At 33.5% G+C, this 15,031-nt stretch overlaps 2 protein-coding genes across 2 annotated transcripts; one reads left to right on the top strand and one right to left on the bottom strand.

The window, feature by feature from the left end:
* The first annotated feature begins 142 nt into the window (after positions 1-142).
* On the top strand, positions 143-1,525 carry LOC110729479 (protein ALP1-like). The gene has a single exon (XM_021909213.1). The coding sequence runs from the start codon at positions 143-145 to the stop codon at positions 1,523-1,525; it is 1,383 nt and encodes a 460-aa protein (XP_021764905.1).
* A 555-nt stretch (positions 1,526-2,080) lies between these two features.
* LOC110729591 (probable polygalacturonase) lies at positions 2,081-7,331 on the bottom strand. The gene is made up of 6 exons (XM_021909340.1): positions 7,062-7,331; positions 6,634-6,975; positions 4,173-4,293; positions 3,365-3,539; positions 3,156-3,226; positions 2,081-2,915 (listed from the first exon to the last, which is right to left on the bottom strand). The coding sequence occupies exons 1-6, from the start codon at positions 7,080-7,082 to the stop codon at positions 2,215-2,217; spliced, it is 1,431 nt and encodes a 476-aa protein (XP_021765032.1). The 5' UTR covers positions 7,083-7,331; the 3' UTR covers positions 2,081-2,214.
* Positions 7,332-15,031: the final 7,700 nt, after the last annotated feature.

The raw sequence follows: 15,031 nt of genomic DNA on the forward strand, positions 1-15,031 counted from the left end.
TCATGTATTTTGTTTTTACTATACATTGAGTAGTCAGTTCACACTCAGTTGAAGGACATGCACTGATAACATTTCCTATTTAAAGGTGTGAAACCATAAATTGATCCACAACACCAAAACATTCAAAAACCAAACACAGAAAATGTTTTCCATAAGCTCAACCTCTAGCTCAAATTCTTCTGATTCAGATCAATATGCGGAATTTGATAATCTAGTTGACGAATTTGTCACAAATCACTTACCTAACATAATGCTTCCTCAACCACCTCCATCCGAGATCGAAATTGTAAATGAAGATGAAACAGTCCCGCAGCATAGGGGAGATAGAGAAAGGGAGAAAGGGCATTTGCAATTGTACAATGATTACTTCGCAATAAATCCTGTGTATTCCGAAAATCAGTTTCGTCGTCGATTTCGAATGCACAAACCTTTATTCTGTCGGATTATGATTAAAGTGGTTGAGGGCGATCCGTTCTTCCAGCAGCGTAGGAATGCAGCTGGTAGGCTTGGCTTATCACCTCTGCAGAAATGCACCGCTGCAATAAGAATGTTAGCGTACGGTGTTGCTCCGGATGCCGTAGATGAATACATACGCATGGGTCAAACAACATCTAGAAAATCAATGCAACATTTTACTCAAGGGGTGATCAAGCATTTTGAGGCCGAGTACTTAAGAAGTCCAACAGATGAAGATTTAAGGAGAATCCTTCACCAAAATGAAATGCGTGGATTCCCGGGCATGATCGTTAGCATCGACTGCATGCACTGGGAGTGGAAGAATTGTCCTATGGCTTGGAAAGCACAATACGCAGGTCGTAGCAAGAATGCAACCCTTATCCTCGAAGCTGTTGCGGATCAAGATTTATGGATTTGGCATGCATTTTTTGGAATACCCGGCTCTTGTAATGATCTTAACGTCCTATACTGCTCTCCGGTGTTTGACGATGTTTTGAAAGGTCGGGCACCACCAATTAGTTTTATGGTAAACGGCCATGAGTACAACATGGGATACTACTTAACAGATGGTATATATCCGAACTGGGCAACATTTATACAAGGTATCACATATCCTCAACTCCAGAAGGACAAGTTATTTGCAGATAAACAAGCTGCAGCTCGGAAAGACGTTGAACGTGCGTTTGGAGTTCTACAGGCCAGGTTTGCCATATTACGACAACCCTCACTTGCTTTCGACGAAGACATTTTGAGCGACATAATGAAAGCTTGTATCATTATGCACAACATGATTGTCGAGGATGAACGACACAATTACACTCGTGCCGAAGTTTTGAGAAGGTATTATGAAGAAGATCGCCCTCAGCTTCATAGAGCAAGGTCCGGTCCGAGTACAAGTGTCACAGTGAATAACAACGAGCCTTTCGAATTTGACGTTGGCCGACCACCAAACGTTGATTTTGACGCGTATATTCAAAGAAGAATTACCCTGCGTGATAGCCAAACCCATTTTTCTTTGAAAGATGATTTAGTTGAGCATATTTGGCAAAAATACGGTCGTAATGAATAAATAGTTTTGTAATCGTTTATTTATTTGGTTTGTATGATTGGTGTACGATCATTATGTTCCAATGTTGTAATCGTTAATGTTGTACTAATGAAAAATGAAATTTCGCATAAAATAATGACACAAATAATTAATATTGTACTCATAAATAATTTAATCAATAAAAAAATTTAGTTAAGAATAAATATTATTATTTTATTAAAAAATACATTTTGCAAAAATGAATATTAAAAATAATTAATATTGTACTACTCATAAATAATTTAATCAATACAAAATTTTGTTAACAATAAAATTAAGAAATACTAAATTACAAATTTAATGATGTGTAGGAGAGATAAATATTGGTGGGGTATAGGGTTAAAAATAGGAGAGAGAATGGTGGGGATTATAATTTTTGACCATTGGTGTAGAATAAAAATGACCAAGAAAATGCCCATGGGGAGGAGGAGTGAGAAAGTGGTTAGAGAGAGATTGGGCAACCAAAAAAATGCCCATTAGTGACAATGCTCTTACTACCGGTAAGGGTAAACCAAAACATATTTAAAAACAGTCATATAAACGTAAAAAGTCTTCATTATGATCAAACGTCGTATGTTACTAGTTATACATAAATAGGCATTAGATAAAGTAAAAAAAACTAGTATTACATAAGTAGCAAATAACCATAAATAGCGCACACCTTACATAACTTAAACCGCGAGAGGTGCTACACAATTTTTGAACTCAACCTCTTCAATTGGCAACCTATCCTCAGGGAAAGGGCACTCCACAACCTTCTTATCCTCCCTTAACAACCCACAAGGCCGAGGCGAAACCCGATTCACAACCCCTTCAACATTAGTACAATTCCACATCATTTCCATAGGTTTTGAGGCCAAACCAATTGTAACATTTGACATACATATCCCCTTAAAAACATCCCCCTTAATCCCTTCCATATATCCTGGCATGCTCACATTCTCTGCTACCATATCCATATAGTTAATATTCTTGATGGTCGGTAGGGCCCGCGGGTTGAAATACGGGTCAGGGTGCGCCCCATAATAACCTGTCATCCAAAAAACATATTTCATGGTTTTCATTGTCATTTTCCTTACAAAGATGTCTTTGACGTAGGCTCCCCTGCCCGGGGAGCTCTTGATTCGGATCCCTGACTCCGTGTCTATGGCAGTGATGTGCTCAGCCCGTACATTGCGGATACCACCCGACATCTCACTCCCGAGTGCAATGGTGGCGCTTGTTGGAGAAATGCACGTGAGGTAGCGGATGATCACGTGTTGCGTTGGCATGTTGAACCGGTTTCCATACTCATCCCACCCACTTTTGATTGCTATGCAATCATCTCCTGAGACTATGTAGTTGTTTTCTATCCTAACATTTGAACAAGAATCTGTATAACAACAATACAAAGCTCATTTAGTTAAGCAACAACTTTTCCTAAGAACCTTGGGACTATTTTTTAAAAAGTACGCAAAAGACTGTGAATGTCAACTAGTTTAACTGGTTAAACTCAAGACTTGTGATCAATTTTTCGTCTACACCATTTGTCATTTGTGGTTCTCTTTACACCCAAAAAAAATATGCGAAGTATTTACAAATTGAATAAATGGATCGGTGAATTAGAAATTACCTGGATCAATACCATCAGTGTTAGGAGAATGAGTTGGTGCAAGGATGGTCAATCCACTAATAATCACATCTCTGCAATGTTTAAAAATTAAGTATTTAATCACCTACTCATCATTATTCACTAATTATGAAATCATCCAATTTTTTGTACTTTCATTTTTATCTTTTAATTTACAAGCAAATTAAATTAGGAAAGAGTCAAGAATGTACCTGCAATAAACAGGGTGAACGTTCCAAAAAGGAGCGTTTAGCAAGGTGATATCAGAGATTTGGACTCCATTAGAGTACATGAGTTCTATCATGTGAGGCCTTGTCTCAGTTAACTTGTTGCTCCTAAATTTCGTCCACCATGCTTCACCTTGGCCGTCAATTGTTCCATTTGTGCCTGTAACCAATCATAGGATCATTTGAAATAAACTTGCTAAGGCATCACTAAGAAAACAATTATAACATAGTATTATAGCATGGTTAACTTGATATAATTTTGAATGCTGATTTTTTTTCCCCAGTTGATTAGGAAGGACAAGGTTGTATAGTTAATTTCTAAATCTCACTTATTCACTCAATGCAGACTAAATGCAACGATCAAGATGTAAAATGACTACTTAAGAAAATTTTATACTGGCAAATCATCTTTCCAATTGTTGTACATTATAATGATCAATTTTGAATTGTGAAACCAATTATGATAAGGATTAACTACTATGGTTACATAAGCAGAGAGACATAAAAATAATTTGGCAACCAATAGAAATTTCAAATGCAATAAATGAATAAAACTTATTAGGAAATTTTTAGCTGATGATACAGGGGACTTGTTAAGAAGTTTCGCCTTTTTGCCTTTGGATGTTGAAGAAAGATGAGAGCACGCGATGGTCCCAAAGATGAGGGCACGCGTTGTAATACTATGAGTTCTATGTTATATTTAATCCAAGATGGTCTCACCTAAGACTACTCATGTAAGTTTGTAAGAGAATATGATCAAGTTTCAAATTTAAATATGGGTTGCAAAAGTTACCTGTAATAACTACGTCAGTAAGGTTGGTTCCTGTGATAAGGGCTTGGTAACGACCAGCAGGGGCGTCTCTTCCTTTACCATAAGACGGCAATGGTGGAAGTATCGGCCAGTCCTTCTCATCCTGCCATAATCAGATAGATACACCTTAATCATCAGATTTACTTTTCTTAATCATGTCATATTTGCTTTTTTCTCATATTCTACAAATTATTGAACCAACAATGCAAGTGAATTGACAAACGATATTTTACAATGTAAAGAATACGAGGTAGTACAACATACAAGAGATAAGGGGGTAAGACAAACGAATCTTGAGACAAGTTAGTGACATGATCCCATCCACAACCAAGCTCAGGACACTCAAGGCAATAGGCATTGAGCCATCGAGCCACGATTAGTCCAACATAGTGCATTTTCGAAAAGAAAAAAAAAAACGTAGCAGGGTTATGCTGGGCTAAACATTACTCTTCAACTATCCAGGATGAGAGCTACAACAATTTTTTTAAGCAAGACTTAGGTGTTCAAAGCAAGGCATTCCTAGTAAATTGTTATTAATTTCAACTTCTTTCCAAGTAATTATACAAGTGTTTTTGTCATTCAGTTATTCATTGAATAAAGGATGTCTAATTATTACAAAAATATGGTACAACTTCAAGGATAAAACAAATTTAGAGACAAAAACATAAATTATGTAGGCCCTTGGGACCAACTTACCCATGAGTCATGAGACTCATGCCCAACATGCTCATTTTTGGAGATAAATGAGCAGCAAAAGTCAGTAACAATAATGAAACCTTTCTTGATTGGAGACATGCTTCATCATAACTCTATCAACATAATCTGGATAATGATACATTGATGTTGAGCATTATTAAAAATCTCATACACGAAGTATTAAGGTACGTGTATATATAAGAGGTTGGAACAATATGACAATTATCGATTGATGAATTAAATATGGTCTATTTAGTGATTATTTTGGAACATCATAACTAAGCCAGCAAAAATTAATCGAAAATAACAAACTTCATCGATATTGCACCGGTCTAGAACAGGAAATCAGGCAGCTAGATTCAACCTTAAGCCTTGTGTTTGAAATGCTTAACGTTTTCTGTAATTTGTCCCTTTTGCCCATCATCAGTATAGGGGTCATCCATACTGCTGATCTAAGATGCAAAACTTCCCCAACTCCCAAAGTTGTGGCATCTTTCCTTTATTTCCTGCTTGTTTTATACTTGAAGTCAAAAAGAGTGTTGTTTTCTTTCCTTTTTGACTAGGATTCCTTGGTACCATATCCAATGTGTACCATTATCCCAGCAGCTTACGATGCTAAAGTATTTTTCAATAATCTAAAAGTTTATATTATGTTTATCAACTGGATTTGATCTAGGTATAAGGTTTTAGTATGATCCTCTATAGTTCTTATTATGAGGCGCACTTTGGAGTATAGTAAAGACGCGTACATTACATTAATGTGTGTGAAAAAACATATAATATGTTGGCGTGGTGCACACTCACATGTATTAATATGTGTACAACACTACACGACTACACGTAGGCACGTATGTGTAGTCGTGGATGTAACACGAATGTCCAAATCCTCTTGGAGAAAAAAGAAAAGAAAAAGAGGCAGGGGATACCTTTCTTTCTTTACTAGAATTTGTATCCCTTTGTTAATGGAGCAAATTAAGGAAACTATTTCAATTTCTTTCACTTTATAGGTTGATTAAGAAAGGAATTAAAGTCTTAAAGAGTAGATGCAATGGTCAATGGACCCCTTTTTTCAACAAATGAACACTCCTAAGTCCTAGTACTGTTGGGATGAGCAATTAAGCAACAGTAGAGTTTAGTATATCTAGTCTACTACTTCTACCTAAGATTTAATTTGTGGGTCAAAAGACCTCAACTAACTGCTTGAATTTACAATAACAATTATTAGGAACAAATCTTTATCACACTATTACTTAATAGCACCTTGTAGGTACATGCGGAGTCTATTACAAACCATTATTTTGCACTCCTTTCGCTCCTAAAATATTGTCTCATTTTAAATATCTCGATTAAAGAGTCAACACTTCGACCATGAATAACAAACTTCATTTCCTATGTTATACCATTCCCTTCCCAAGCTTACAAATGTTACCACCCTCAATCAATCCATAATTTGATATATAGAATCTATATCTTAATAGCCCCATTTAACCCAAAACAAGTCTCACAAAAATAGTCATGGGACAATTTTAATGGGACGAAAGGAGTACCGTGGTTTTCTTATTTGTTTCTTTTCTATTTCGTTTCATACATTCACAAAAACTCATTCAGCCCTTACCCTTATGTCGGGCACTAATAAATGATGGTAACGAGAATAAATTGAAACAAAACGTAACGCAATAAAGCATACAATTTGACACATAGATAGTGATCATCATAAACAGCTAAAAAAAAGTAAAGAGAAAGAAACCTGAGAAGCAAGAAGAACAGCATCTTTGTGAAGGTAAAGAGTAAAATGGCTGATAAGAGAGAAACTGCCAGTTAACCATCTTCCAGGAGGGATGATCAACTGGGCTCCACCATCAGGGGCAAATTTGGAAAGATGATTAATTGCTGATTTAAATGATTTGGTATTCAGAGTCTTTCCATCTCCTTTGGCACCAAATTCAGTTATAAATGCACTGTGTTTTCTGCAGTTTACTGCTCTGTATGATATTGTTGGATGTCTTTTTACCAATTTGCCCTCACTTCCTCTTATTGTGCTCATCAAAACCACCCAAATTGCTACATTGTATAGCAACCCTGCTTTCACCTGTTTTTTTCCAAAAAATAAAAATTAAAATTAGATTGTAATTTTTTTTTGAAAAATAAAATAAATAAGAGAGTAAGGAAACTTACAAGAGGATATTTGGGTGACATGATTTTGATGTCACTGAATAAAAATTTCGGCTTTATTTAAAAACAACAAAAAAAACAAAAACAAGAAAAAAAAGTAATTGGATTGTGGTGTTTTTTTGTTTGGTTTGGAGTGAAGTCGAGTAGAATGAAGAAAGAAAGATGAAGAGAAGGGTGAATTTATGGAGTAATTTTAGATAGAGGCAGTGGAGACTGGAGGGCCCAAGTGATTAAAGTCTAGAAGCAGGTGTATACTGTTTTTGATAGATTGGGAACGAATGTGGTACCAATTATTTTTCAAAATTATTCAAAAATATTGCTGCTTTTATATCAACGAAGATTTTAAAAAATTAAAAAGTTTGGGAAAAAAAAATGAAGAGAGATGTGATAATAAACAAAAGGATCCTTTGGAAAAAAAAATTACTATGTACAAGATAATGAGGAATATACAATTAATAATGTCAGATACTAGTCATAGTATATCATTACATGCATCATTATACCTAACATTATAGTTGATGGTGTAAAATACACCTGTTGTAAATTTGTGACACTTTTTGCATCAAATCTATAACAGTATTATATTCTCATTAGGCCATTCAAAACTAAAGGCTTATATTCTGATTTATTGAAAACAATTGAACTGACCTGAACTGATTGGGCTGAACTGAATAGAGCTGAAATGAATTGTTTATGAGAGAAGGAATTAGGAACTAAGCTAAACTGATTAGAGGTGAACTGAAATTAACTGAACAAGCCTTAAGTGACAACTATATTTGGAATCAAGACTAGCGAAATATATTATTACAAGTAATATATAAGGGATTAAGAAAGACCAACTAATCGTTTTTGGGAGGTTATGCGACCAATCTTTCAGCAGTTATAATTTCGAAACTGTCTTGAAAGTTAGATGACTTAGGCAAGAGGGTATGAAAGTTGAACCCCTCACCGCAAGATCAAGCTATAATCACATCTTTCAAGTATTATCTACCATCATGAATTTCGATTGAAAACACAAACAATTGTAATTTCATTTGACTTCAAATTTTGGCAGAGTTGGTCTATTGTTCAAGACTTCAAGCCAAGCTCCACAAAATAAAAAGACCACGTAGTTTGTTAAGTACTGTGTGTGAGAAATGAAAAGTATATTTAGCCCAAATAAAATTTATAATAATATGGGCCGCATATTTATAGTTCGGATCGCAGTCCAAAATCAGAGTATAGGCCCACTTTAGCTTCCCGTTTTCAAATTGTATGGTCCATCTCCAGCATTCTTCAACATGTGACTTAAGACATGAAGTGAATCCATCACTCTATTCACTCATAAATCATGATAGTCATAACTGCATAATTTTGTACTCCGTAAATTTGAATTATATATACTTCCGTTGTTTCTTTGTAATTGCAACACTTCTTTTCACACTTGTCGATGTATGATTTCAATCGTTAGTATCTTTAATTACCAATGTGTAAAAAAATTATTAACATTTGATATTAAAATAATGTAAATCGAGACGAATCTAATAAAATACTACACAATTATATTTTTGCATAGTTATAAATCATCAAATCTACTTAAAATGGAACACATACATAGTGTAAAAGTCCAACTATTAAAAAAAAAACGGAAGAAGTATTAAGATATCATCTCAAACCACGTTTTTATATATATAATGAGTTTGTAGAAAATTTTGTATCATGAAATCAAGGTTAATGCTCTACTAGTAATGTTTGTCCACCCCTTAAGACCTATTCTCTTTAGCTTAATTTCAGTTCAGCTCAGTTCAATTCAATTCAGTTTCTAAATTCTTTCTCTCATAAATAATTCAGTTTAGTTCTAATCACTTCAGCTCAGTTTAGTAAATCAAAACATGCTCTTATTTTATTTGTGTTACAAACAAGAAAAAAAAAATCAAAGAAATGCACATTTTGTGATTAAATCACAAATCCCCATGTAAAAGCACTCCGGAGTACCATATGAATTCTTATTATGACGAAAAAATATTAATTTCATAAGATGACCTAATACTAACATACCTTTGTAGTATGAGATTTGGATGCAAGTCATGCAACCAATACTCACTCATCATGAATGCAATCATAATATGTCACTTGTAAATGATGAACAAATTAAATACTCGAATGTATGAAATTTAGACCTATAGTTATGAATTTGGATTGCTTTGTACTTTGTATTATATTGACGTCCAAGATCTAGGAAAGCATTAAGAAAACTAAAAATATAAATTATCCCACATCATTGGATATTTAAAGAGCTAGGGTTATAAAGAATTAAAGATATCCTACACCAAAAATAAATTAGGGTGTCGGATCTAAGCCCGAAAGGGTAAACCGAAGGATATCCCGAAAAATGATGAAAATAGATTTGTATGAAACTATTTCAGCTGTCAATCTGTGATCTATGATATACAGAGTAAATTGATACTTCGTATATAGTATTATAGTGTCAATTGTTGTGAAAATTTTGCTTGCGTAGGACTGTTGACAAAATGCATCGAGCCACAATTCTCCACATGCAAACCTTAGACATGCACATTTAGGCACAATCCTACACAAAATTTGAGGGTAAGTGATGTCTATTTCCACAATTGAACCATTATTCATATGAAGACATGAAGTCCATGCTATACTTTGCTCATTATATGGATTGGTCCACACCAAGGCAATCTAAATGAAATTTTTTCTATGGAGGCGGATGCACGATGCTCCGTGCATCCATTTTCTCTTTAAAAACGCGGAATGAACATTCTGTTGTTCAGTAAAGAACATACATTTGTTTTATAAAGAACATATAGCTATTTCATAAAAAACATCACATATAGTTGTATTGTAGAAAACATATAGTTGTTTTATAAAGAACATATACCTATTTTGTAAAAAAAAAACATCCAACTTCATATTCTTTATATGTATATCTAAAGAACATCCGTAATATTAATTAAAAACATAATTAGAGGTGATCAACTTTGGCCCGACCCGGCCCGAAAATAGGGTGGGTTTAGACAAAGCCTAAAAGTGCATTTTTAGTTAAAAAAAATCCAAACTCGGCCCGAAAAGCCCACTACATTTTCCCGGTTTGACACGAGATATTATGTTAAGGCCCAGCCAGACCCGAATTTTTTATCATCTCTAATGATAATTGTAATAAACATTATTTTTATTCAACCACCATAATCTAAAGACAAATTTCAAAGAATATTTCAAAATAAACAATTAACATATGTCACAAATAAAAGTACATTATTCTACAATCAAAGAACATGAAGATAATAAAGAACATTATTTAACTGCACATTATGTTCATTACAATTTTATAACAAGTTCTTTGCACTTTAACTGAATGTTCTTTACATTTCTATACAATGTTCTTTACAATTCTATAATATGTTCTTTTCACTTAAACTAAATGTTCTTTATATTTCTATGCAATGTTTTTTCCTCTTTTTTTTTGGAAAAGATGCACCATGTGGATCGTGCATCCGCCTGCACAGACCATGCATGCCAATCTAAAAGGATACTATGGTACTATGGTAGGGGTACAAAGGAGCATTATTAAATTTTACCAATTCGAATGTAAGCTAAGAGTATATCTTATACGTAACTATGTACTGTATGTCTGTACGTAAAATGAATCGTACAACCAATTGACTATTAGTGTAGTGGTGAGTGGGACTGCACTTGGTAGAGAAGATTATGCGTTCGATCCCTCAGAACAATAATTGAGAGAGCAATGAAACTTAAGTATTCAGAACTGATTCTTGAATCCGAATTAGCCCAAAGGGTGAACCGGATGGAACCAAAAAAAAAACGTACATACACTTGAGGTGGCTACTCTTATTTTATTAGACTACTTGTATGTATTTTTACGGTAGGACTTAGGAGAGAAAAGTACTTCGTATTATTTTTATTTTTTGGTGAAAGTATTAGTTTTATTAACGTAATATTCCATATTATATGCCATATGTATGTTGATTTAATTATGTAAAAAAATTATTGATAATATTAATTATTTTTAAATAATTAAAATAATTTTTTGCTTGCTAGTTCTAGGTACCATCTAATAATTATTCAGAAAACTAATTTATACTCCGGTATTCATTGTTTCCTTACTAATTTGCACCAATTTGTTTGATATGTTTTGTAGATGACCAACACAATCAAAGTGTATGTGAATAGGGTTAAAGATGACCAATACTACAGTACGTATTTGGTATATCAAATTGGAAATTCCTAATTATTTAAATCTTTGGAAATCTAAAATGAAATACACAAGATTAGGTATGACATTTGAAGATATAGCATCGTTATCAAGGACATTGACACTAGCCTTTATTAATGGAATTACATACAAATTTGTTATCGTTACCCCAAATTTTTTTCACCAACAAAATATACACTTTAATTCTCATTTAAAGTTAAAAAGTAGTGTTGACATTTGACAATTTTGACATAATTATAGTAGGTCGAAATTCCGAGAGAATTAGGTAATGTTTATTGCAAAATCAATTCATCCTTTTGTCACCCCAAATCTTAATTTTAATCCAATTTCTAGTAGCCAATAGCTATCTGTAACCTTATTATATATATTAAAATAAAACCTTTGCCATCGAAACTTACACATCAAACTCCTGTGCGCGACTTTGGGGAACATCCAATTAGGTTTAAAAAAACTATTAATTAATTAAAATGATTATTATTATGTTGATCCTTAATTCCTTATAGGTGGTTCAATGTATTGGCCTCTTATTTGCCCATTAATCACCATCATACCCAATATTTTATTAACCTTTGCTTATTATCTCATATCAAATACTTAAAACTTAACGATACATTAAACATCAAAATAAGAATGTTTGGGCCAAGTCCATTGTCCTAAGCCCATTGACTTGAAATTACGAAAATACCCCTCCATGATCCAGCTCATCATTAATCAGAGTAAAGTACGGATTTACCCCTAATCTGTCCAAACAAGTACAACTTCTGCCACCTGAAAGTACATCTATAAATAGCTCTCCAATCATTAATCATTAATGATGGTAACTTTTTCCTAATTCTCTAACCTTCTCTCTCTACTTTCTCTCTCTAAAGAACTCTTTCTCTCTCTACTTTTTATCTCTAGAAAGTGTATTCATTGACTTAAGCATCGGAGGGGCTTTTCCGGGTCACACCCCCGGGGCAGTTAACCTTCTTTCTCTTTTGCAGGCCTAGCTCTCGGACAGCAAGGCATAGCGGAGGGAAATTCGGACATACTTTGGACATACTTCTAGGACATTTTGATTACCTTAGCCCCGAGGAGTATTCTGTTTCCAGAAACAAAGATAATTCGACAAAATTTTATTAAGTTCAGTTTTTACTTTCCTTCTCTCATAAATAATTTATTTCAGATTGGTTCAATTTAATAAATTAGTACAAACCCTTAATAATAATTTTTTCTTACTACTTGTTACAAAATACAGCGTACTCGTAAAATATAAATATGGTCAAAGTTTAATCAAATCGGGTATTGATTAGAATTTCATGTGAGCAAATAAAATGGTGGGGGTGGCCGAGAGGGCCAATGGGTAGTGACAATGGGATAGGCATTACTTTAGTGTAGTGTAGAATGGACACGTGGAGGTGTAGGGGTCGTAGAAACCGTTTTATACAAACAAGGCGTATAGGACTATAGAGAGTGGTGGAGGTGGAAAAGAAGTTGAAGGTGCATGTTATATTGTTATTATTGGTGGAGGTCCTAACATCGAATCCTTGTAACCAAAAAATGTGAACTGAATTTTCTGGTCTCACCTTCCACTCAAATTTGACTCATGTCGCAAACTCTCAACTATAATAACATCCCATAATTGCCCAACGTGGCAGTTTCATCTTCTCTTTCGTTTCCTTATACTCAAACCAATTTTTTTTTTTGGTTGGTGTAAAGAGCGTCAAGAAGACAAATAATGTCGTAGACGATATTTGATTTCAGTCTTAGATATTATTCTATTTAACCTAACTAAAATAAACGATCATCAAGTGTTGCATTATATTCTACCAAATAACACAGGTAAGTGTTCCACATTGAGAATATAAGAAAAAGTTAAAACACTTTTAAGGCTACTCCTTCTATCGCCAAATGATTTTAGGATGGAGCATCCTTTGGATTTGTGAAATGAACTCTCTTTTAACTAAATATTTAACATTTTGTTAAATCATAACATAAGATATGGTGCACAATCACGCACCTACCTTTATGTACACCCAAATATAAATATATAAAGTTTTATATAAATTGATCTATGAATTATTATTACCTTTTCTTTATTTCCTTGTAATGTCGACTTTTATAACTCTTTCATTTATCAATTCACGCAACTTATAAAATTGATCACTGATTTCTCAAATATATTGAAGTATATTTTGATTTGTTTATTTGATTTTTGATTTTTTTAATAGAATAAAGCCTTTATAACTTAATACTTTGTAAATCATTTTCCTTATATTAATGCAGATGATGGCTTTAAAAGCTAAGCCACATTTTGATATTTAAGGGTGAAACAAAAGACGGGCCAAGAAATTGCCAACACCCACAAAAACACAACGTTTTTCCAGCAAAAAGTGTACCGTCTTTAAGTGTGTGATTCGTTTGTTGTCCATTTGTGTTACTACACAATGCTATAATGTGCCAACTTGTGGTCAGCCCTTTGTTTTCTCTCGCCCAACTCCTATTTTGCCATAAATTTTCCTTTCCTTACGTAAGGGGTTTGTAGTTTGTTTGTTGTTTCAAGAGTTTAAGTGTCAACTTGCATAAATAGAGCATCAACTAGTGTTGAGGTTTTGTTTAATTAGCTTGTGGCTTGTACACATTTGATCTACTACGTACATTTGATTTGGTTTCATTCTATTAATATTCCTTTAAGAGTAAGGGATAATCTAGTATGATGAAGGTAATTTCTGAAATTAGGTTTGTCTAGCACTAAAATTGAAGGAGTTTTAAGTTTTAAGAATGCATTCAAATGTATGTTCATGCTAACATTCAGTTACATTTATGCTATATTTCTTCGTTAATTTGAAATTTTCATATATTTTTGGTATTTGGTGTAATTTAGAATATTGTGCACTCAACTGCCTCAACCAAATACTTTGTCTGTGTTTTATTAGATGCATCGAAATTTTAATTTAGATGCATCACTTTCTCTTATATTAATAGATTTTCTCTATATATACAGTACAATATCATGAACCCTCTTTTTTTTTTCCTCTCTTTTGCTCTCTACTTCAAAAATTGCCTAAAAGTCCACAATTATATAACTAATATGAGTGATGCACTAATGCATCTTAATTACAAACGGAGGATGTAGGTAAAGAAAATAATTGTGGTAGTATCACATTTCTCATATGATTATATTGGCATATGTCTTCATTGTACTAACTATGATTGTGATATCAATCATATATTTTGGTTAAATCGTGACCATTTATTTACTATCATTATAGTACTATATAAAATTGTCTTGTTGCCTTTTTTTTTTAAATATTTTTTTAGGGTGTTTCACCCGATTCATCCTTTAGGCTAATTCGGATTTGAGATTTAGTTTTGGGTGGTTAGATTCCAATTTCCTCTCAATTATTATTGCGGAGATCTAACACACAATTCTCTCTACCAAGTGCAACCCCAATCAATCACCACTACATCAACAATCAATTGGTTTTTATCGTGTAACCATTGGACCGAATCATTAAAGATATTGTTCATTTTAATTTTACCGATATTTTTCTTTATAAAATATATTATTCAAAAATTGGTTCATTGGGGAGAAGAAATGTGAATAGCATATCCTAAAGATTATACAAATGGCCAATACGAGCTAAATTCGAGTAAACTAAACTAGATCAATTGAAGCTAAACTGAACCGATTGAAACTAATCTAAACTGAATAAATTTGACTCATACTAGCAGTAAAATTTCCACCGTTCCA

The sequence above is a fragment of the Chenopodium quinoa genome, unplaced genomic scaffold (genome assembly GCF_001683475.1).
Source record: "Chenopodium quinoa cultivar QQ74 unplaced genomic scaffold, ASM168347v1, whole genome shotgun sequence".
NCBI lineage: Eukaryota > Viridiplantae > Streptophyta > Magnoliopsida > Caryophyllales > Amaranthaceae > Chenopodium > Chenopodium quinoa.